The following is a 23,088-nucleotide window of genomic DNA, read 5'->3' on the forward strand; positions in this document are numbered from 1 at the left end:
TGAGGGTAAGTGACTGGAGGATGACACCGCAAGAAAACCACTGAATAAAAAAAATAACTGGCCCATTCAAAAATAGTATTCACTATTAGGATCGCTCCAAAAACAAGGGGCACCCTCTGCAGTTTGAGAAAAAAATGTCAATCTCCAGTAATAAAAAGGTTCTATACTGGAAAATCTGTGGCGTTGTGGAATAATCTCCCTCAGAGACTGATTTAGGAAAAACAGCTAAAATACCTTCTTAAAACAACCGAATATAAAAAACCGAATATAAAAAAAAAGTTTGTTAAAACAAGGATGAGGAAGGTTTTGGGGTAAATTAGACCAAGCCTTTGGTTTTACCTTCCCATTGACAAACCGGAGCTTAAAAGGAGTCCTCCTTTATTTCCTCTAGTTGCACTCGATGGCCGTGTAATTTTTGAACCATTCTCAATAACTTTGTATGGAAAAATATATCGACATGATTTTTTTTTAAATGGTAGAAAAGGTTGACCAATGTCTTCTTTCCTATTCCGTTACCCTAGTAAAAGCTTTAGCACTTCAATAGTTGAAACATGTCCTTAGTCTTCCCCTAAAATGTCCACAAAAATATCAAAAACTATTAGGCGAGTCTTGTTTATGGCAACAAAATTTCGTATATATGACCAAAAAGTCTACGATAAGCACAAAGGTATACAGAATGGGGCAATATGTCTACACCGGCAATACGGAAGGCCACTCGTTGTCCTACCTTGAACAGTAAAACTTCGGATTATGTTGGACACTGGCGTAGAGGTCCTATCATCTGCGTACTGGTTGTACAGATCGATCATATACTGGGGAAGCTTCATTGTGGTCTTCTCTTGAAATAAGACTTCTGATAACTTCACGCTGTCTTTAATGTCCTCTTTCATCCTTCCAGTCAAGGAGCTCAGAACCTCCTCTGCTTCTTCTTCATGATGGGTCAGAAGGTCTTCTTCTTCTACTTCTCCTTCTTCCCATATCGGCAGTGGTTTGTTGAGCGTAAACCTTGCAAGGAAGAGAACTAGAGAGCACCACATTGGTAACCTGGCCAGCCATACCATGTTTATGGTGGCTTTTCGAGCTGCTTATCGGAGAATATTAGGATCTCCGAATTCCTCCGTGTGCCGTGGATTGATTTGGCAGGAATAAGACAGACCAGGCTCTTCTTCGAGTTATTTTTTAAGCCTCCACCCTGTTAGTTATGAAGCAGACCAAAGTGTCCGCTGTCTCTTATCTCGGGTTTGGATTGCAATGTATCATCTGAGCTTATCACGTTAAAGTCCTTCGTTAATGAAGATACTATAAACATGTTGAACTGGTGTGGAGCTGGAAGGGAGGCCCTTCATATATCGCATGGAAGGGGCTACTGCTTAATTAACGGTTCTCGACCAAATATCCGCATTCTTGATTTGTGAAATTTCCTGAAACTTTGTTTACTCAAGTAGGCATGACGCCATCCATCACTTATTTATTTTTTTCTTCCAGAAAGGTTTGTATCCATAAATATATTAAGCTATTATTTAAAAAAAAACTTTGGATCATTTCAGGCCTATCCACGGGCCGGAATTATTTTTTATTTTTTTTTTTCTCAGATGATGTAAGCCAATTTTTAGCACTCGTCTGCTCATATGGGGCAGAGGGACCTTTTGGGCAACTGCAATCTTTCTCCCTATAGGTGAATATTGGTCTTCACAAAACTTGACTATAGGGGGACAAGGTGGTTCCTCTAAGTCATGTGTCACTAGCCCGAAAAGGATCTCAACGAAGGATGACGGCTACCGGGGACCTTGAATTGTGAATAATAATCTTTTATTAACTTCGTCCGAGAAAAAGATGTATAGTTCTTAACACAAGTGACTATTGAGACCCTCGTCCCATGTAACTAGTTTTCATATATCGCTCCCAACTTAGCTGATTTCATGTGTGGACCCTTTAAGTGAATGGTCTCTTCCTTAAAGGAGCTGTCTACTTTAGAATATTATCGACTTGTGGTTTTTGGCCATATATCGTGTGATCCTTCTAAAAGGACTAGGCACAAACATGTACGTACAAGGAAAGGAATGTAACAAAAACTTTAGCACTGCGTGTAAACCACAGAACAGTGAAAGTGAAATTATTTACCAATTACCCAACACGCATTCTTTTTGAATGTCTTTCAACAGGATAAATAAAACGGCTGGTCTTCGTGGACTACACCCATAACCATTCAAATATCACCATTCGTTGTTTCACAAAACTTCTAACATCTTCGTGACATGCCAGATGTTTTGATCAGTGGGGTTCGGGTATGGCCCCATTTGGCCTTTTTTGCTCTCCACATAGAAGCGGGGTTAGCGATGCACAAACCATAAACTTCCTACGAGCCCGTGCAACGCTCTGCTCCCAGGAGCCAGTATGGGCCGCAGAAGCACATTACTTATCAGAAAACACTTCTGCGCCTCCGTTCTAGCAATTAGTGGGGACCTCAACACCCAGATACCCGCCAAAAACACCAGAGCAAGAAACCTCAGTGGCAGCCTTAATGGAGGCCCCCATGAAGAGGGTTGTAGGTGAGGTAGCGCTAAGAGGAGGGTTAGGGTTTGGCGCCATGGCCAAGATGAGACACTGGGAGGAAGAAGCTGATTTACCCTTGAGTATAAAGAGATCTCTCTTTCCCGGACACACTGCCTGAGCAGTGATGCTCTGTTTGGACTCCCTGTGTTTGCCTGTACTGTTGTCTATCCTTGTCTGCCATGACCTCTTGCTTATTACGCGTAATGAACCTCTGCCGTCTGCCCTGACCTTTTGCTCTACCAACCGTAAGTGCCCATCTGCCACCTGCCCTGACTTCTGCAATACCTGACTTTGCATACAGTCTGCTTTTTCTGTACCCCACCTGTTTTCATCGGCCATCACCAATGGAGACTTCTCTGGGGGTAGCGACCTGGGTTTCCCCAGCAGCAAAGTCCAGTTCCTTATAGGGGTTAAAGCGTGAATACCAGGGGTCCCCTTAGACTCTGCTCCCCAGTTTAGCCCCATGTCAAATCCCTTGATGACACAATGGGTTCACCCCATCCTCTGAAGGCCCCATTCCAGTAGCACTATCCCCGGGCCCCCCATTCCAGTATTATGACCTAATTTAGGACAACCCCGTTAAGGATCTACCATATGGATAGAATATATTTGAAAAAAACATATAAAATAAACAAGAGTAGGTTTTATTAAGGCATGTGTAATGCACAAATACTTTACCACTATAATGCACAACACAGACTGGATACATATTATAGAGTCATCTAATATAAAAATATTCAATACATATTAATACTTCAAAACATAAATTACATCCTCCGGGTACAAGAAATCCTCCATGGAATAATAGAGACATGATTCATCCAATTTGCTCTATGTACGTACTGGTTTCCATTAGGAGTGGTCATAGACCTCTGCACTGTCAATTCTTAAAATTGTATTCATGACATTCTGGGTATCCTCCCAACGTGACCTTTTTTCTAAACGACCTATTTACATCATATTCGTATATAATCCTCCCTGTAATAAATACAAGCTTCGAATTGTACATTAATGCTCCTCTGGGGCGGTACCATACCTCCGTATCCTCCACCGGGCGTCGTAGTATGAAGCTATTCTAGCATTGCTTGTATGGTTAAATATCTCCGTAATCCGGTGCAATTCGGAGCACTATGTGGTGGCACCTGGAATCCATACCGCTCAGTGGTATGAAGCTGCGGGGATTCCATGTGCCTCCATGAACACTTCTCTGTGTGCAAGACGCCTCATAGACCAAAAAGCTGAAAATAAATTGGAGACTAAGGTCTTCGTTTTTGTTGGTTTTAGTCATTTCAACCACAATATGGGTCATGTACAGGGTCAAATATAGAAAGTAAGCCATTTTACATTTTCAATCAAAATCCGTTTTTCTGCTTCGCCGGCATGGTCAGCACTGTTCCATGTACTTTGATAACTTGTCAATCAGCTGGCATGTAGATGTTGCTCTAATTTTGTCATGTCATAATGCGCTACCCAGTGGTGGGTGGAATGATATTTCTCTATATCCGTATTCTCGGACGTCCTATCACTAGAATATACCAACAATGTTCAAACATTCCCAGTCTGATCACTGTGGTCCTGCCGATGGCTAGAAGGAAATGTTAGCAGTACTAGGATTGTGCTGTGCCACATTGTTTTCAGTATTTTTTCCTGGCAGTTACGTGGTCGCCCATTAACTACAATGGGCTTATGAAAAAGCCAAGTAGAGCCAATAGAAAAAGAAAAGGCAAAGCGTTTTCATATCGAAATTAGCAGGGGGCGCAGCTGATTGGACATTGGTGGCATAGCCTAGCAATATGCCACCAATGTCTATACTGAGACAGCCCCTATCAGGGACTGTGATCCGTTCTTGGAAGACGATTCAGTATATACTAAATTCAAGAAGAAAAGGCTGTGGTCTCTATTATGTATATTCTTCTTGGTCGACCAGGATGAGATGAGGGGTAGGCAGAGTAGGCGACTGCCTAGAGCTACCACAGGTTGGGTCTCAATTTATGGAAAAATTGTCCACCAAGAGCGCTTCTTCTGCCACTGTGGTTGGCCTTGTGGTTCTCGGCAGGGTCCAGTAGATCTGATACTAGAAAAACACAGTGCAAGATCTCCCAAATCTCACCATTTTTTTGGCAAGACCGTTCCTCGAGAAGACTGGAGCTTCAAGAAAGTAACTTGTTCTCGAATGTTAACGGAGATCTACCCTGGTGGATACGGAAGAAAGTTGGACCTCATTTGTATACCATAAATTTACAGTTGGTGCCGCCCCAGAGGGTAGATCTGCCACGTAAATCAGCATTGTATAACATTATCTCTGCTTAGGTGGTTAGTAAGAAGATGTAGTAAAACAATATTAAAGGGAACAAGAAATAAATAAAATGGATATGTTTTCCTTTTCCCCATTAATGTTCCGATAGATTTACACCCTGTTTTCGGGTGGTTCGTCTAATACACCAATTACTATTTATTCTGTGGTGGACGGTCACCAAAAATACAATCTATACTGAATGGCCACTTCTTAACTGTGCGCCGCCTGTTGATCAGAACGATCCGTGACATCCTCCTCTGATCCCATTTGTTGACCTCCATAGGATTCCCTTTCGCGGATGTTTTTCCTCGACTCTACATTTCTTGGTATACTCTCGAAACCTCGGCACTAGAAAACCCTACGAGGTTGGCAGTTTTTTAAATACTGGCCCCGGCTTGTGTCTCTAATATACTGCCCATTCAGTGTACACTTAAACAGGCTATAAAAGTTTTCGAGGTGGGGGCCTGACATAAAACCAAAAAGAGAGGGCCCAAAGTGCCCATTCCCAGCCAGTGAGTTGCATGCAACCCCACAGAAGTCCCCGGACCTGTGCCCAAACATCAATTTCATAGCCTGAAAAAGTTGTCCATGGCCATGGAGTTGTCTCTGCAGATATTTGATTATACAGTTTCTTGAAGAGAGGAGAATATATCCTTTTCATCTCAAATCTACGGTCGGGCTGGAAAGGGGAAAGTATACAGATGTGTCCACTCTTACCTTTGCTTGAATTTGGTTGAAATTTATCATGAAACCAATACAATACAATATCGTGACATGCTAACAGGCGGTAATTCACATCACAACCACTGGGTGGCCACACAGACACATATAGAATAGACATCTCGTGACAGGGTATCGGAAAATCGTGTTTTTTTTTTTTTTTTTAAACTGGTGATCTCGCGCCACACGTCTCGGGAAATGTTGAGATCAGAGGAAAGTTCAGAAAGGTCACATCTGTAAGTGGATGGGATCAAGGCCATAGCCTGACACACATTAGTTGCTTCTACCGGTATCGGAAGCAATTCTGGTAATAACATTATATTCGGATATGCTAAAAAAAAAAAAAAGTATCTCAAAGATGGAGCACCTCTTACTAAAGCCCCGTAGAAAATGGAAACCTATGGCTGTACAACAATCTAAAGATCTCTCAAATATATACTATACACATGGAACACATAAACCTCTTAACATAAAAAGTATAAATCCAGTCCAGTAGAGGGTAAGATAGACATGTCATCTCCAGATCAGGTCCATCCAGCTGGATACATTGGGTTCCTTCACACCACAAAGTCGCTGGAACAGAATGTATGGCTGCCGACCGCATCGTTCCCAATATATCGCACCTTGTCTCTCTCCTCTTGGGCATCCGTATCCGTACAATGACACTTGAGTTGTCCGCCGTGACAAATTGTTTAGGACGGGATTTGAAAGCCTCATGTCGTAGCCCTTTGGGGATGAAGACTCCTTTCGACTTCCTCGTGTCTTTATCTGCAAGAACAGCTTTCCACTGACATGTTGGGGTACACTTTCAGGACTACGTTTCGACTTTCGTCCAGGAAAAGGACACTCAGAGAGCTCATTCTTTCAGGTGTACAGCAAGGTTCTGGGATACCAGGAATTATGCCGACAGCCTTGACTATGCTCTGTATTGTTGCATGGTTTGAGGGACGCACCACCTGGGGAGAAGAGAAATGGAAAGACGTGTCAATGTAAAACATCGTGGTGTTTCAAATCTTGTCTAGGAATTAGAAAAAAGGGTGTTTGGTTATTCATTGGTTTTGTTTGGTATTGCAGCTCCGTCTTATACAATGGGAAATAGATGCAATACCAGACACAGACCATAGAAAAGAGTGGCGCTGTTTTTGTAAAAGAAAAGGATCCTGCTGTTGTCTCGTCACCGCAAACTATGGCACATACTACACACTCTCCATCCAAGCCCACTTCTTCAAGTTGTAATGTCTACTCCGTCCTGCCATTCTCCCTGCCACTGCTGAGAGGGTTCTTCTCAGTCACTGCAGCCTGCTGTGTGACATCTGGGAGAGGTAGCGGCTACAAGATCAATCACTAGAAAGAACAGTCTTTGTGCTGGAGAGCCTAATCTCCTACTGCTAAGACCTGACTACATAGAAGACTGTTTGTAGTCAGGGCCCACTTGTTACCACAGGAGTTTGTACAGCAGCAGCTAGTACACCTAGAAATGAACCCGGCCTCCGGAGGCAAGTAGGTCATGAAGATCTATTACAAAGCGGCAGATTATTGTTATTTTTAAGGTCAGTTTTGGATCAGAGGTTTTCACGTTGTTCTAGATGTATGGAACATTAGGGAAGTGATATTGAAGTCAACGAGTCGGTTTGTAGGCTGCACTTGAAAGCTTAAAGAGTAGGGAGTGTAGGGAATTACGTGGTAGTGGTCTCGTAGGGGAGAAGTTTGTGAGTGGACCGGACGTTTCATTGGGGGAGGGGGGGCTCTTCCTGGTGTGATATCAGAGATGTGCTTTGTGCTCTACGCCAACCCGGTATCTCCACCCTGCTGTCCTGCATCTTCTCCCACTCATATGCTCTCAGTGAGTGAGAAACTGCAGCTGCATTTCCCTCCTCCCCCTCTTCACTCGGCAGGCAGATTTGGCATGGTCACCACTGGGCCACTTTTGTACTATTAAGTTGGATGTACGCCATCACATTATGGCGCGGCTCAGGAATTGAGCCAACAGCATAAGCTGCGGGTGCCGGCGGTTTCGAACAGCTGAAACCCGCCTGCAATGGCCGAGATCGCAGGTAACGCCGATCCTGGCCGTATCCACCCCTCCGATACCTCCCCCCCCCCCCCTCGAGAAAACCGTGCAGTGTGATAGGTTGATGTGTCAGTCAGGGGCCCATGGAAGGTCTTCAGGTTTGCCCTCTGTGATCTATTATTGAGCCTTGCCAATATTCGAGAACTAATAAAGGTCATATACTGCAATACATAAGTATTGCATGAGAGATCCAAAGATCACATTAAGTTCTCTAGAAGGACTAAAAAAAGTATACATTTTTTTTTTTTAAATAATTTGTCTTGGAAGGCAACAATGGAAAAACAAATATGAAAAAAAGAAAATTTGTGGTCTCCAAGGGGTTAAATCTCTGAGCCATGCACCACCCCCTTAGGCACTAGGTATACCAGTGTAGCTGGCGCTCCTTTAAAGGAGATTTATGGGATTCAAAAAAGACGGCTGCTTTCTTTCAGATACAGCGCCACCCTCGTTCATAGGCTGTGTATGGTATTGCAGCTGGCCCCCATTCAAGTCAATGCAGGAATACTAAGCATGATGTAGGTGATCAATGGATCAAATATTTTAGACAAAATTTTTTTTTTAATTCAGTTCCATACGTTTTTAATAAAAAAGTTGCCCCCCCCCAAAAAAATGAGAGAAATTAATAAAATATATAAAATAATAGATATTTGGTACCCCCACAATTGTAACCACCTGTAAATAATAGATATTATTTAATCTGCGTTGTGCGTGGCGGAAAAAAGAAAATACAAAAACTATGGTGGAATTGGTATTTTTTTACCTATTCCCATGTAGTCATTTTTATTTTTATTTTATTTTTTTCCCAAAAAATCAAACCATAAATTCTATGCACCTAAAACGGTGTAAAAAAAAATACAAAACACGAGAAACGTAAAAGTCATCTGTCGCAGGAACTGAAGTTAGTAAAACGGAAAATATATAGAAATTCAGAATCACCGAAACCGTATGGACTTATAAAATAAAGTTGGCGTGTTATTTATACCGCACGGTTCATGGCGTAGAAAAAAAAATATGAATTTTTTTTTTTCCCTACTAAAAACAAATGAATAAAAGTCGATCAATAAAAAACTATTCTCTATACAACTTTGTCTAAACTGTTTGCTCTTGAAATGTGAAGGTTGTAGTTTGTGCCGGACGGGTATTCTGGTCACCGAAGACCATGGAGGGGAAATGAGTGTCAAGGAAAAGTGGAGCGAATGCCGGGAACAACCAACCAGATTCCAGCTCTCATTCTTCAGAGGCCCCTTTATAACCTAAAGCTGCAACCTGATTGGTCAACCGCTCCACTTTTCCTGTGCTCTCGTTTTGATCTTTACCATTGACCAGAGAAGTATAAAGGTGTGAACACCAGTGTGCGGGCGGATTCTGGGAACGATGGTGGAAATACCGGCCCATCCTCCACACGGGAGGAATTCCCCCTCATAGTGAAAACCTATAAAGAGACTTGGCCTTTATGGCCCTGAAAAGAGGAATAATTACTGCTGACTTGTATACTACCCCTCTAAATTACAGAATGGGTACAGGCCCCTGGGGGAAAGACTTGGCTTATAGAGGTCGGCTCTAAAACATGAGAAGCCCCTCGGGAGAAGATGAAACTATGAACAAGAAATAAAACCTGTCTTGTGTCACAGAATGCTGGCTACTTCATATAAGAAATGTGTGAACGCTTAGGGGTATGGTGCTCGCTCGCGACTGGTGAGGGTCCGCTCGCTCGCAACTGGTGAGGGTCCGCTCGCTCGCGACTGGTGAGGGTCCGCTCGCTCGCGACTGGTGAGGGTCCGCTCGCTCGCGACTGGTGAGGGTCCGCTCGCTCGCGACTGGTGAGGGTCCGCTCGCTCGCGACTGGTGAGGGTCCGCTCGCTCGCGACTGGTGAGGGTCCGCTCGCTCGCGACTGGTGAGGGTCCGCTCGCTCGCGACTGGTGAGGGTCCGCTCGCTCGCGACTGGTGAGGGTCCGCTCGCTCGCGACTGGTGAGGGTCCGCTCGCTCGCGACTGGTGAGGGTCCGCTCGCTCGCGACTGGTGAGGGTCCGCTCGCTCGCGACTGGTGAGGGTCCGCTCGCTCGCGACGGGTGAGGGTCCGCTCGCTCGCGACGGGTGAGGGCCCGCTCGCTCGCGACGGGTGAGGGTCCGCTCGCTCGCGACGGGTGAGGGTCCGCTCGCTCGCGACGGTTGTGGTCTATGGGTGCCATATTACAGCTCTGTATAACTCAGAGGTTGTATAGAGCCGTAATATGCTGATATACATGAGCCCTCAGCATTCATGTGCTTCTTTCTCCACTGGGTGGTGCTGTTCTATATTGTATGGATTGTTCGGTATTCTGCCATACAGTCCAAATATAAAGAAATCCATCACACAGTGATGTTTAATGCTGTCTCTCATTAACCCCTTCTTGTCCCGGCATTGCTTCTACAGGGGAACATCTCTGTAATTCGGCGGCATGTGCCTGGTGATCCGTAATACTGGAAGATTGTCCTACTTCTATAAGATGGCAATGTCATGACCTGGGGCCCCACTCCCTACAACCTATGGCATACGAGTACAAACCCCTTTAAAAATGGGTACATGCAAACGTCTCTACTCTATAGGCCCATTGCCCAAATAAACACCATGAAGATGCCCATAGACCTGACAGACATGTCAACGCTCCTGATTTTACCGGAAGTCCCTCTATTTTTAGTCTCTCTCACCCGGTCACCCAGTGATGTATCGTTTTTCCCAGGGAGGGTGCGCAGCATTTAACCCCTGCCAACCGCAGCTTGTTTTAATTTAAAAAAGCAAAATAATTCTCCTCCGCACCTTCCAAGAGCCACAACTTTTTTTATTTTCCCATCGCCGTAGCAGTATGAGGGCTTGTTTTTTTTTTTTTATTTGGAATGGAAAAACGGCGATTTCCCCCAATGTTTTGCGCGCTTAGATTTTACGCCGTTTACCTTGCAGTAAAAATGACATGGTGACTTTTTATTTTGCGGCTCGAGACGTTTACGGTAATTCTAAATATATAGTTTTAGTGTTTTACTAATTTTTGAAAATAAAAACAATGGGGTAGATTCACTGCTTTGTCTGGGTCTAGAAAGTGTCGGAAAAAAGGTACCAAATTTTTGTGCAAATTGGCCCAATTTGGATGTTTGCACCTCACTAGGCACTTTTTAATGTGTTCTGAAAAGTGGGCAGGGTAAAGTGTCAAAGGGGCGTGACTGAAAATGTCTCAACGTGCACCAAAATTGCGCCAAAAATTCTGGGGCAAAATGAGCATAGTATAAGAAATTGGAGCAGGGTGTCAGCTGTATATTGCCGCTGACACCTGCTTCATACTTCCCCCTCTAACTATGACGTGCCTGTATGTCAAATGTTGGAAAGTGGTTACAGAAATTTTTGAAAAAATTGGGTTTATCTATTGGCCGAGTAGGGTAAGTAAAGTCTGGTCCAGGGTCTAAGTATTTTTTGTCTGATCTGGCGTCTGCATTAAGTTACCGGTATGGTCTGGGTTCTGATATTAATATAGGGGTCTCATCCGGGATCTGATAATTTAGGGGGTCTGAATACATTTAGCCAATTCTTTTACATAAGCCACGCCCTTTGAAAAGGCCACTCCTATTTTTGCCACGACCGGCTACTCGAGTTTCACGCTGAATTTTGAGATATGAGATATGAGATAGATCTGAGATAGATAGATAGATCTGATAGATATGAGATTAGTACGAAGACACAATTTTGGATTGGGACGTCTCTATTGGCTCTGACAAGCCTTCAACCAAGGGTGGCAGTAGGTACACAGAGGAATATGAGTGGGTGGACTTTTCCCCTTGACCCTGGCCCTTTAATATAAACCAGGTGTCAGGTTGACCACCACTGCTCTAAGGGTTAATCAGCTGATAATTTCCTGTCTGGCCAATTAGTCTAGATTAGGGTATTAAAATGGGAAAAAACAGCTCCACCCTTGTCTATAGGCTGTGTCTGGTATTGCAGCCTAATCCTATTCACAGCGATTTTACGGGTATGGTCCCCAATAGTGTGTTTTTTATCTCATTATTTTTATTTCTGTGTATACAAGTTGTGGAAAGGCTTTTAAAAGCCACTATGCTCTTGAAATCCCCACTTTTTAGGGTATGCAATGTTTTTGGGTACATTTATTTAGCATTTTGTTTCGCCGTTGACATGAATAAAGGGGGATTTGATTTCCTCGCGGTTTCCTGCTCTATTATCCGCATCTCCCCAACTTATAAAGGGACTGGTGCCAATCAAAAGGATATATCCGGGTATAGCTAATAATAGACACTAATAGCCGATACGTAGAGCCACGTGAGCGCCACTTTCTACTACCGTCTATCACGGATGACTGAGCCACTGACTCCCCTACACTGCAAGATGGAGAGAGACACACGTATGTCTCCCCCTCTTCACGGCTGGATAGGGATTCCGAACAGACATTGGGGGACCCATGTTTTTCTGAGAGGTGTGGATCCAAGAGAGATGGATAGATATGAGATAGATAGATAGATGGATATGAGAGAGATATGAGAGATAGATAGATAGATGGATATGAGAGAGATATGAGAGATAGATAGATAGATGGATATGAGAGAGATATGAGAGAGATAGATATGAGAGAGATAGATAGATAGATAGATAGATAGATATGAGAGATAGATAGATAGATATGAGAGATAGATATGAGAGAGATAGATATGAGATAGATAGATATGAGAGATAGATAGATAGATAGATAGATATGAGAGATAGATAGATAGATAGATATGAGAGATAGATAGATAGATAGATAGATATGAGAGATAGATAGATAGATGGATATGAGATAGATAGATAGATATGAGAGATAGATAGATGGATGGATATGAGATAGATAGATAGATAGATAGATATGAGAGATAGATATGAGATAGATAGATAGATAGATAGATATGAGAGATAGATAGATATGAGAGATAGATAGATAGATAGATATGAGAGATAGATAGATAGATAGATAGATAGATAGATAGATAGATAGATAGATAGATATGAGAGATAGATAGATAGATAGATAGATATGAGATAGATAGATAGATATGATAGATGGATGGATATGAGATAGATAGATGGATATGAGAGAGATAGATGGATATGAGAGAGATAGATAGATAGATATGATAGATGGATGGATATGAGATAGATAGATGGATATGAGAGAGATAGATGGATATGAGAGAGATAGATAGATAGATATGATAGATAGATGGATGGATATGAGATAGATAGATGGATATGAGAGAGATAGATAGATAGATATGAGAGATAGATAGATATGAGAGAGATAGATAGATATGAGATAGATAGAGATAGATAGATATGAGAGATAGATAGATAGATAGATAGATAGATAGATAGATAGATATGATAGATGGATGGATATGAGATAGATAGATGGATATGAGAGAGATAGATGGATATGAGAGAGATAGATAGATAGATATGATAGATGGATGGATATGAGATAGATAGATGGATATGAGAGAGATAGATGGATATGAGAGAGATAGATAGATAGATATGATAGATAGATGGATGGATATGAGATAGATAGATAGATATGAGAGAGATAGATAGATATGAGATAGATAGAGATAGATAGATATGAGATAGATAGATAGATAGATATGAGAGATAGATAGATATGAGAGATAGATAGATAGATAGATAGATATGAGAGAGATAGATAGATAGATAGATAGATAGATAGATAGATAGATTGAGAGATAGATAGATATGAGATAGATGGATGGATATGAGATAGATAGATATGAGATAGATAGATATGAGATAGATAGATAGATCGATATGAGATAGATAGATAGATAGATATGAGAGATAGATATGAGAGATAGATAGATATGAGAGATAGATAGATATGAGATAGATAGATAGATAGAGATAGATCGATATGAGATAGATAGATAGATAGATAGATAGATATGAGAGATAGATAGATATGAGAGATAGATAGATATGAGAGATAGATAGATAGATATGAGAGATAGATAGATAGATATGAGAGATAGATAGATATGAGAGATAGATAGATATGAGAGATAGATAGATAGATATGAGATAGATAGATATGAGAGCTAGATAGATATGAGATAGATGGATGGATATGAGATAGATAGATAGATAGATAGATAGATAGATAGATATGAGAGATAGATAGATATGAGAGATAGAGAGATAGAATCCGGGCGCCACAGACAGACCTACAAGCCCAGGGAGAGCCGACTGTGCCAACAGTGCGACCAGGAGGCCGTGGAGGATGAGACCCACTTCCTGCTACACTGCTCCAAATACTCAGCAGTGAGGGACACTCACTTCAGGAGACTCTCTGATCTCTTACCGGACTTCAGCTCCATGGAAGAGGAAGAGAAACTCTACATCCTGCTGGGTGAAGAGGAAACCACAGTGGGCACAGCGGCACAATATGTCACTGCATGCCATAAACTGAGAGAGACATGATATGCCATGGACTTGTATAACCCCGACCCTAGATGTGTCCCTATCCCCAAGCCCTCAGTCCCTATCCCTCATTCCCTTACTTCTTACTTGCTTTGGCAATGCTAATATGTATTTGGTCCTGCCAATAAAGCTTCTTTGAATTGAATTGAATTGAATTGATAGAGAGAGATAGATAGATAGATAGATATGAGATGGATGGATATGAGATGGATAGATAGATATGAGAGAGATAGATAGATAGATAGATAGATAGATAGATAGATATGAGATAGATAGATTGAGAGATAGATATGAGAGATAGATGGATGGATATGAGAGATAGATAGATAGATATTAGATAGATAGATAGATTGAGAGATAGATGGATGGATATGAGAGATAGATAGATAGATAGATATGAGATAGATAGATAGATGGATGGATATGAGATAGATAGATAGATATGAGATAGATAGATAGATAGATAGATAGATAGATATGAGATAGATAGATGGATGGATATGAGATAGATAGATAGATATGAGAGAGATAGATAGATAGATAGATAGATAGATAGATAGATATGAGATAGATAGATTGAGAGATAGATAGATATGAGAGATAGATGGATGGATATGAGAGATAGATAGATAGATATTAGATAGATAGATAGATAGATTGAGAGATAGATGGATGGATATGAGAGATAGATAGATAGATAGATAGATAGATATGAGATAGATAGATAGATAGATATGAGAGATAGATAGATGGATGGATATGAGATAGATAGATAGATATGAGAGATAGATAGATAGATAGATATGAGAGATAGATAGATATGAGAGATAGATAGATAGATAGATATGAGAGATAGATAGATATGAGAGATAGATAGATATGAGAGATAGATAGATATGAGAGATAGATAGATATGAGATAGATAGATAGATAGAGATAGATCGATATGAGATAGATAGATAGATAGATAGATATGAGAGATAGATAGATATGAGAGATAGATAGATATGAGAGATAGATAGATATGAGATAGATAGATAGAGATAGATAGATATGAGATAGATAGATAGATAGATAGATATGAGAGATAGATAGATATGAGATAGATAGATAGATAGATATGAGATAGATAGATATGAGATAGATAGATAGATATGAGATAGATAGATAGATAGATAGATAGATAGATAGATAGATATGAGATAGATAGCTAGATATGAGATAGATATGAGATAGATAGATAGATATGAGATAGATAGATAGATAGATACGAGATAGATAGATAGATAGATATGAGATAGATAGATACATAGATAGATAGATAGATAGTGATGTTCAGGCATAGACACCAGTTGGTGCTTAGAGCAGATGAGGACAAAAATAACAATTTCCCGGGGGTAAAATATTGGTGGTCTATCTGTAGGATGTTTACTCAGTGGGGAGTCCGTCCCTTGCAGTGGTCCCTACGTTCTGTTGGTCCTCGGGGTTCCCTATTAATTAAGCTTGGATTACCTGTCCTAAGGATAGGCCCTCGATATTTAATCCCGGGAACCTCCTTTAGGATTGTCTCCTCCACATTGTTTTGTTTCTTATGTATACATTGGATAGGAACGTCCTCGTCTTACCTTTGGCATCGGGAACACGCAAACACCGGAGCAGTAATAAGCCTCAAATGATTTTGGAGATATAATCCATTCACTCCATCCGATGTCTGCAAAATCCACCTTGAGATACCTGCGGGAGCAGACCCGCGGCTCATCCCACTGCCGTCTCCGAGCCTTCTTCATCGTCCGCTCATCAAAGTGAAGGACTGGAGATTTCGGCAACGTGTCCGCATGATCGTGGTCCTTCTTCTTCCGCTCCTTCCTTTGGGGCTTTTGTTTCAGGGACTTGTATGTACTTTCCCACAGATCCTGCTTGCTATAGGGAACGTACTTCACATCTGGGAGTTCATTATTATGGGTGGAAGCCAAAAAGGTGGCGTCCCTCCTTACTCTGCTCTCCGAGGACGCGTTGGGCGGCTGCTTGGCTTCGACGACACTCGGTTGGAATGGGTCGTACCTTTGTAACGTCGATGCCACACTGTTCGGCTCCGAAATGGCTCTATCGTTGGCAAACACTAAGACGTATGGGGCTTCACTTGGATCGCTTGCGTGAAGAGGAGCAAATTTATGGCCAAAGTCAATTTCGGTGGAAATGAAGAAGTCTTGTTGGCGTTGGGCCTCCTTGATAATGCCGGTTATGTCCTTCACGTGCCAGGAGCCTTTTTTATTATACGTGGCACTGCTGATATTCCACTTCACCAATCCTAAATCTTTTTGGTGGAGGATACTCTTGAAGATCACACTGGCCCTCTGAGTTGGTGGTGGAAGCGGAAGGCGGCAGGAAGCATTCTTGGAACGTTTGCAGAACGAGTCCCTGGGAGGCCGGAGGCCTTTGTCAGGTCCAAAATGGAGAGTGGCAGCCAAGACAACTTCAGACTGCTGGAGAGACGTTAAGTTGAAGCGATATGTAGGACGGGGAGCCAGGAAATCTGTCAGATAAAGAAGCTTTATTGTATAAGAGGTACAATTGGTGCCAACACTTCATTTTCCATGGCACATGGATCTGCGGGTTCAAGACCCCCGATGTGTCTGCATGATTAAGTTATCCATAGATGCATTTGTCAAACGTCCCTTATACTCTACTGCTCCCTCTCCTGTAAAACCTAAGCCCCCGACTTAAAACCGTTCCTTTAGTTAACCGGTTCAGGTCTGGGATCGGCCTGCTTTTAGTAGACGTTGGATTAATGGTTAGAACTTGTTCTTTTTAGGAATCGCTTAGGCCTAAATAGTAAGAAAACAACACCTTTTTATGTTTCTTTTATATTCTATGACTTTGTATATATTACACGTCCGATTTCGGGTATTGGGTCAGGGCTGGTGCTATGATCGGGATTGGGGACTGCTCTTTGAGTGCTGTGTATTTGACATTAGAGAAGACTAAAGTAGAGAAAACGGCTTCTGTCTTTTCCTGGGTGCTGGACGGTCCCTGAGAGCCGTGAACTCGACATTTGTCTCCCGGCTAAAATATGCGCCACGTGTTACACAGCCAGACCAATGATTTCAGTCAGCAATGTGTAATGCATCATTTCTCCTGTGGTGGCACTGCAGGGGAATTGAGCACTTGCTTCCAGGTTCTACCACAGATTACCACTGATCGATGACCAGATTGGGTAGATTTTAAATGAAATATGTTACGTCTATGGGAAATGCAAGAGGTAAGCTGATTAGACCCCCAATGATACCACCCGGGGGACCTATACAAAATGTTAATTTTTTTTCACACTTTTTTTTTATCCCTCATATGTCATCTCTCTTTCCAGACACCGTGCCCTCCTCCCATTATTTATGGTCCCTTGTGGGAAGAATGGAAGGCCGATTATATGATCTGTCTGTGGGGGGGGGCTTAGATAATAAACAAGCCCCAAAAATAACGTGTTGCGGTAAAACTGACAACTTCACTTTATTCTGGGGGTTAATACAAAAATGTATTGCTCCCCCTAGGGGACTTGAACCAGCGCTCATTAGATCAATGGTAAAATACTAATTGCGATTTTTGCCCCCCAGACTGCCATGACAACCTTCAGCGTTGACAGGGTGGGTCGTTGGGCTGTGAGTGGGGGCCGCCCCCTCTTTCTAGCAGCTTAGGTACGGTGTTCGCTATTGACCGCAGCATCTAAGTAGTTAAACTGCCAGGATCCGAGTTCTCTAAACCTGCCCATTAGTGTGAGGTGCCAGATGTAACACACAGCTGACACCCGCAGCGCGTGGAGTGAGCTTCGCTCGTAAACCTTCTCCACACCTCTCCCCGAAACCGTAACGTACAGCGTGGTCATGGTGCGTCAAGGGGTTAACGGGGTTATCCACTGTGGATAATGCTTTTTTATTTGAAGGGTCCTTATCACAGAATATCTCCCAAGACTGGGACTCTCAGCTGTAATCTATGGGTAAAGTCCGCACCAAGCATTCAACTTCCCTACAGTGCCTCCGCAGGGGAACTGAAGAACTACACTGTTCACATTTAAATGAATTCTTGCACAGGTGATCCTAACGGGGCATTACAAAATGTATTTTCTAAACCATAAAACCTCCTTAATCATAGGAACAATATATTCTACCAGAATATGAAGAAGATAAATTGTTCCCATGGACTAAAAATATTGGATTGGATCAGAAAAGCAATATATGTCATATAAGCCGATCCTAAAGACGTAATATACATGTGTGATCATGATCGCCACGATCGGACATTCTCTAGTGCGTCCCTGCCCGGTGTTAAATAGGAAATGCTGCAGGATACGTGGGGTGAATGGAGCGCTGCGTAATCCTAGTTTCACTGCACGATTATTTTGGCCGTAGACCGGTCCTGAAAACGCAGGATTAAGTATAAGAAATCCTGATCGTTGCCCACCATTACAGCCCTAAATGTTGTAGCCCCTTCCGATAGGGTGAGAGAGTGCTGCGTATAGGGGCACTATGTGGTATATCATTACCTTTCCTACACTTTATCTGTACTCTATCTCGAGCGAAGGAGACCCCCCCCCCTACCTTGACATCGATACCATCCCAATGTAATGGAGGCAGTGCCCCAAAAAGTGGACGGCACATATAAGACCGCTCTAAGCCAACGTACCGGCGTAAAAGACAAAAACCTGTCACATGATCTAACGTAAAGTTTCTACATCCATGTCTGAAACCTTCTAATACCCGCGCCCTATTGTGCTAATCAAGCCCCTCGATAAAGAGTTTGGTCAGACACTGTAGACCTGTCGCATTTCCTTACATCACGTTTTGGCTTTTCCGATACACCCTCCCCCCCCCCCCCCCCATCGACATTGGGGTGTACCCTTACCTGGCTGTGCCCGGAAGCTCCGCACTGTGTTCCCATCCTGAGGACGACCGCCCTCCCGGTTGTACTTCTCATAGAGCTTCATCATGTGCAATGCCAGGGGGTCTGAGGTAAGGCTCAGCGTTCCCGGAGCCGGGTTCTCTCGAAGGCTCGAGTCGGAGCCCAGTGGTCGCTTGCCTCTGCCCGTAGCCAGGAACAGTAATAGCATCCAATACTGAGACATCATCTCGAGGGACCACAGTCCCTATAAGCATGCAGCCAATGGCAGTGGTAGATGCGCCGTCTGCTCCTGAGCAGTTGTGATCTCCTCCTCGTCTTCCTCCCTGTCACTAGGTTATTCCCTACTGTGGACTGTCTGGCTCTCTCTTTCTCCCGGGTGTCACATTCAAAGCTCAGTTTACAGCTCCTACACAGGAGCTGGGAGGGGAGAAGCTCGCCCCTCCCGCCCAATCACCACTCACCTCATGCTAGTTGTGGCTGCCGAACGATAACCGTATCATTGCTGCCAGGGGCTCGGCTTCACTTGAGGGCTCCCTGGGATGGATTTCGAGCTTGCATCTAATCCGTTCCTTTCACTCGAGAGCTATTTTCTCCCCACTCAGATGTTTCTTCTACAATTTTCTATCTCCACATCCACCGCTGCTCGTTAATTTTTTTAATATACCCCCGTCTATTTCTCTGTAAAGGGATGAACGTGATACGGGAGTTTTGCTACGGTTTTAGGAAGGAGTTCTCCATCGGAAAGCGATCTTCCGTAGTCGCTGAGAAACTCGGGGCAGAGCCTGAAGGAAATTGCTCTCCTGGAGAAGGTTTCTCTTCGTGGCATGATGTGGACCCTCCGGAGACACGCCAAAAACAAGAGGGTCCGTGATCAACCACGACCTGGACAACCTCGACCTGGACAACCGCGACCTGGACAACCGCGACCTGGACAACCGCGACCTGGACAACCGCGACCTGGACAACCGCGACCTGGACAACCGCGACCTGATCAACCTCGACCTGGACAACCTCGACCTGGACAACCTCGACCTGGACAACCGCGACCTGATCAACCAAGAGTCTACCAGAGAGGACAGATTAAACCACCTGGTCAGATCCGCGCTGCCCTGATGGAAACGAGGAAGAGAAGTGCGCCGATTGTGACTGCCAAACGCCGTCTTGTAGCCAGCGGCTTGAAGGGATGTGTCTTAGGTCCATTAATAAAGAGGGTAATGTAGGCTAAAAAGCCAGGAGATGGACCACGAGTCAGAGGAAGAAGGGACGAATCCAAGACGAATGCAAGTTTGAAGGTCCAAGTGGCGAAAGTTTGTTCGCGAGTTCATGCTTCTCGCTTCCCTTCACCCCACAGTCCAGCATGGACGAGGTTCCATTTTGGTCGGAGGTGGTGTGGTTGGTGAGTTACTAGAATCGAAGGAACCATAGACTCCAAGTGCAACCACAACATCCTGGCGCCATGCCACCCGTTCCGGCACCCGTCTTATTGGTTGCGGTTTCACACTACAGCGAGATAATGGTCTACAAAAAGCACGTTCAGTCAAAGGAACGACGACGGCTCTGAAGAACGGGATCGGCCACCACCAAGTCCTCATTGCAATCCATTTATACTCCTTCGGGATTATCCGGGCAGGTGCGCTCGAGACGTCCTGGTTATGAGCCGAAATCATATTCAAGAGATGCTACAAGAGAAGCGGCGGCAATCCGAGCTGAAACTTTAGACAAGTGACGGACGGAACGCCCCGGGTGACAAATAAGGAAATCACGGCTCTATTCAGTTATATCTAATGTTCATCTACCCAATTACAAGAGACCCACATTCCTCACACCAGTGAACCGGAGCGTTCCACAAACCGCGCGAAGACCCCATTACAAGAGACCCACAATCCTCACACCAGTGAACCGGAGCGTTCCACAAACCGCGCGAACACCCCATTACAAGAGACCCACAATCCTCACACCAGTGAACCGGAGCGTTCCACAAACCGCGCGAACACCCCATTACAAGAGACCCACAATCCTCACACCAGTGAACCGGAGCGTTCCACAAACCGCGCGAACACCCCATTACAAGAGACCCACAATCCTCACACCAGTGAACCGGAGCGTGCCACAAACCGCACGAACACCCCATTACAAGAGACCCACAATCCTCACACCAGTGAACCGGAGCGTGCCACAAACCGCGCGAACACCCCATTACAAGAGACCCACAATCCTCACACCAGTGAACCAGAGCGTTTCACAAACCGCACGAACACCCCATTACAAGAGACCCACAATCCTCACACCAGTGAACCAGAGCGTTTCACAAACCGCACGAACACCCCATTACAAGAGACCCACAATCCTCACACCAGTGAACCGGAGCGTGCCACAAACCGCACGAACACCCCATTACAAGAGACCCACATTCCTGACACCAGTGAACCGGAGCGTGCCACAAACCGCGCGAACACCCCATTACAAAGACGGCAGTGTGAACAGCCCCATAAAAGTGCATTCATTATAATACAGCCGAGTGACGGCCACCGAAACACCGCCGATTATCCCGTCCATGTGAAGAAAGCCTCGATCCTTGTGATGGCCGGAAACACTGATGCCCGACCCCCCCCCCCCCCCCCCCACAAGAAGATTCCCCACAGTGTGTATATATATATATACACCTCATCATTATCTACACCGTGTATTATACCTCATCATTATCTACACTGTGTATTATACCTCATCATTATCTACACTGTGTATTATACCTCATCATTATCTACACCGTGTATTATACCTCATCATTATCTACACTGTGTATTATACCCCATCATTATCTACACTGTGTATTATACCTCATCATTATCTACACTGTGTATTATACCTCATCATTATCTACACTGTGTATTATACCCCATCATTATCTACACCGTGTATTATACCTCATCATTATCTACACTGTGTATTATACCTCATCATTATCTACACTGTGTATTATACCTCATCATTATCTACACTGTGTATTATACCTCATCATTATCTACACTGTGTATTATACCTCATCATTATCTACACTGTGTATTATACCTCATCATTATCTACACTGTGTATTATACCTCATCATTATCTACACCGTGTATTATACCTCATCATTATCTACACTGTGTATTATACCTCATCATTATCTACACCGTGTATTATACCCCATCATTATCTACACTGTGTATTATACCTCATCATTATCTACACCGTGTATTATACCTCATCATTATCTACACTGTGTATTATACCTCATCATTATCTACACTGTGTATTATACCCCATCATTATCTACACTGTGTATTATACCTCATCATTATCTACACTGTGTATTATACCTCATCATTATCTACACTGTGTGTTATACCTCATCATTATCTACACTGTGTATTATACCTCATCATTATCTACACTGTGTATTATACCCCATCATTATCTACACCGTGTATTATACCTCATCATTATCTACACTGTGTATTATACCTCATCATTATCTACACTGTGTATTATACCTCATCATTATCTACACCGTGTATTATACCTCATCATTATCTACACTGTGTATTATACCTCATCATTATCTACACTGTGTGTTATACCTCATCATTATCTACACTGTGTGTTATACCTCATCATTATCTACACTGTGTATTATACCCCATCATTATCTACACCGTGTATTATACCCCATCATTATCTACACCGTGTATTATACCTCATCATTATCTACACTGTGTATTATACCCCATCATTATCTACACCGTGTATTATACCCCATCATTATCTACACTGTGTATTATACCTCATCATTATCTACACTGTGTATTATACCCCATCATTATCTACACTGTGTATTATACCTCATCATTATCTACACTGTGTATTATACCCCATCATTATCTACACTGTGTATTATACCCCATCATTATCTACACTGTGTATTATACCTCATCATTATCTACACTGTGTATTATACCTCATCATTATCTACACTGTGTATTATACCTCATCATTATCTACACTGTGTATTA

The 23,088-nt window shown here is 43.1% G+C and overlaps 2 protein-coding genes across 2 annotated transcripts in view; both read right to left on the minus strand.

Annotated features, from left to right (window-relative positions):
* Positions 1-1,061, minus strand: part of LOC142663522 (dorsalin-1-like) — an 8,316-nt gene extending 7,255 nt beyond the window's left edge. The window contains exon 1 of the mRNA XM_075842245.1: positions 728-1,061. Within this exon, the coding sequence (XP_075698360.1) occupies positions 728-1,061 (334 nt within the window). The remainder of the gene's footprint in view (positions 1-727) is intronic.
* Positions 1,062-3,236: 2,175 nt separating this feature from the next.
* On the minus strand, positions 3,237-19,492 carry GDF10 (growth differentiation factor 10). Its single transcript, XM_075842242.1, has 3 exons — positions 19,040-19,492; positions 15,772-16,679; positions 3,237-6,525 (listed from the first exon to the last, which is right to left on the minus strand). Exons 1-3 carry the CDS (start codon positions 19,260-19,262, stop codon positions 6,334-6,336), a joined length of 1,323 nt encoding a protein of 440 aa, XP_075698357.1. The 5' UTR covers positions 19,263-19,492; the 3' UTR covers positions 3,237-6,333.
* Between the last annotated feature and the right edge of the window lie 3,596 nt (positions 19,493-23,088).

Source organism: Rhinoderma darwinii, chromosome 11, assembly GCF_050947455.1.
Source record: "Rhinoderma darwinii isolate aRhiDar2 chromosome 11, aRhiDar2.hap1, whole genome shotgun sequence".
Lineage (NCBI taxonomy): Eukaryota > Metazoa > Chordata > Amphibia > Anura > Rhinodermatidae > Rhinoderma > Rhinoderma darwinii.

Coding starts and splice junctions, on each gene's coding strand:
- GDF10 (XM_075842242.1), bottom strand. CDS start 19,262: ATGATGTCTCAGTATTGGATGCTATTACTGTTCCTGGCTACGGGCAGA. Junction 16,680..19,039: donor GAGCTTCCGGGCACAGCCAG/GTAAGGGTACAC, acceptor TTTATCTGACAG/ATTTCCTGGCTCCCCGTCCT. Junction 6,526..15,771: donor GCGTGTTCCCGATGCCAAAG/GTAAGACGAGGA, acceptor TCTTCTCCCCAG/GTGGTGCGTCCCTCAAACCA.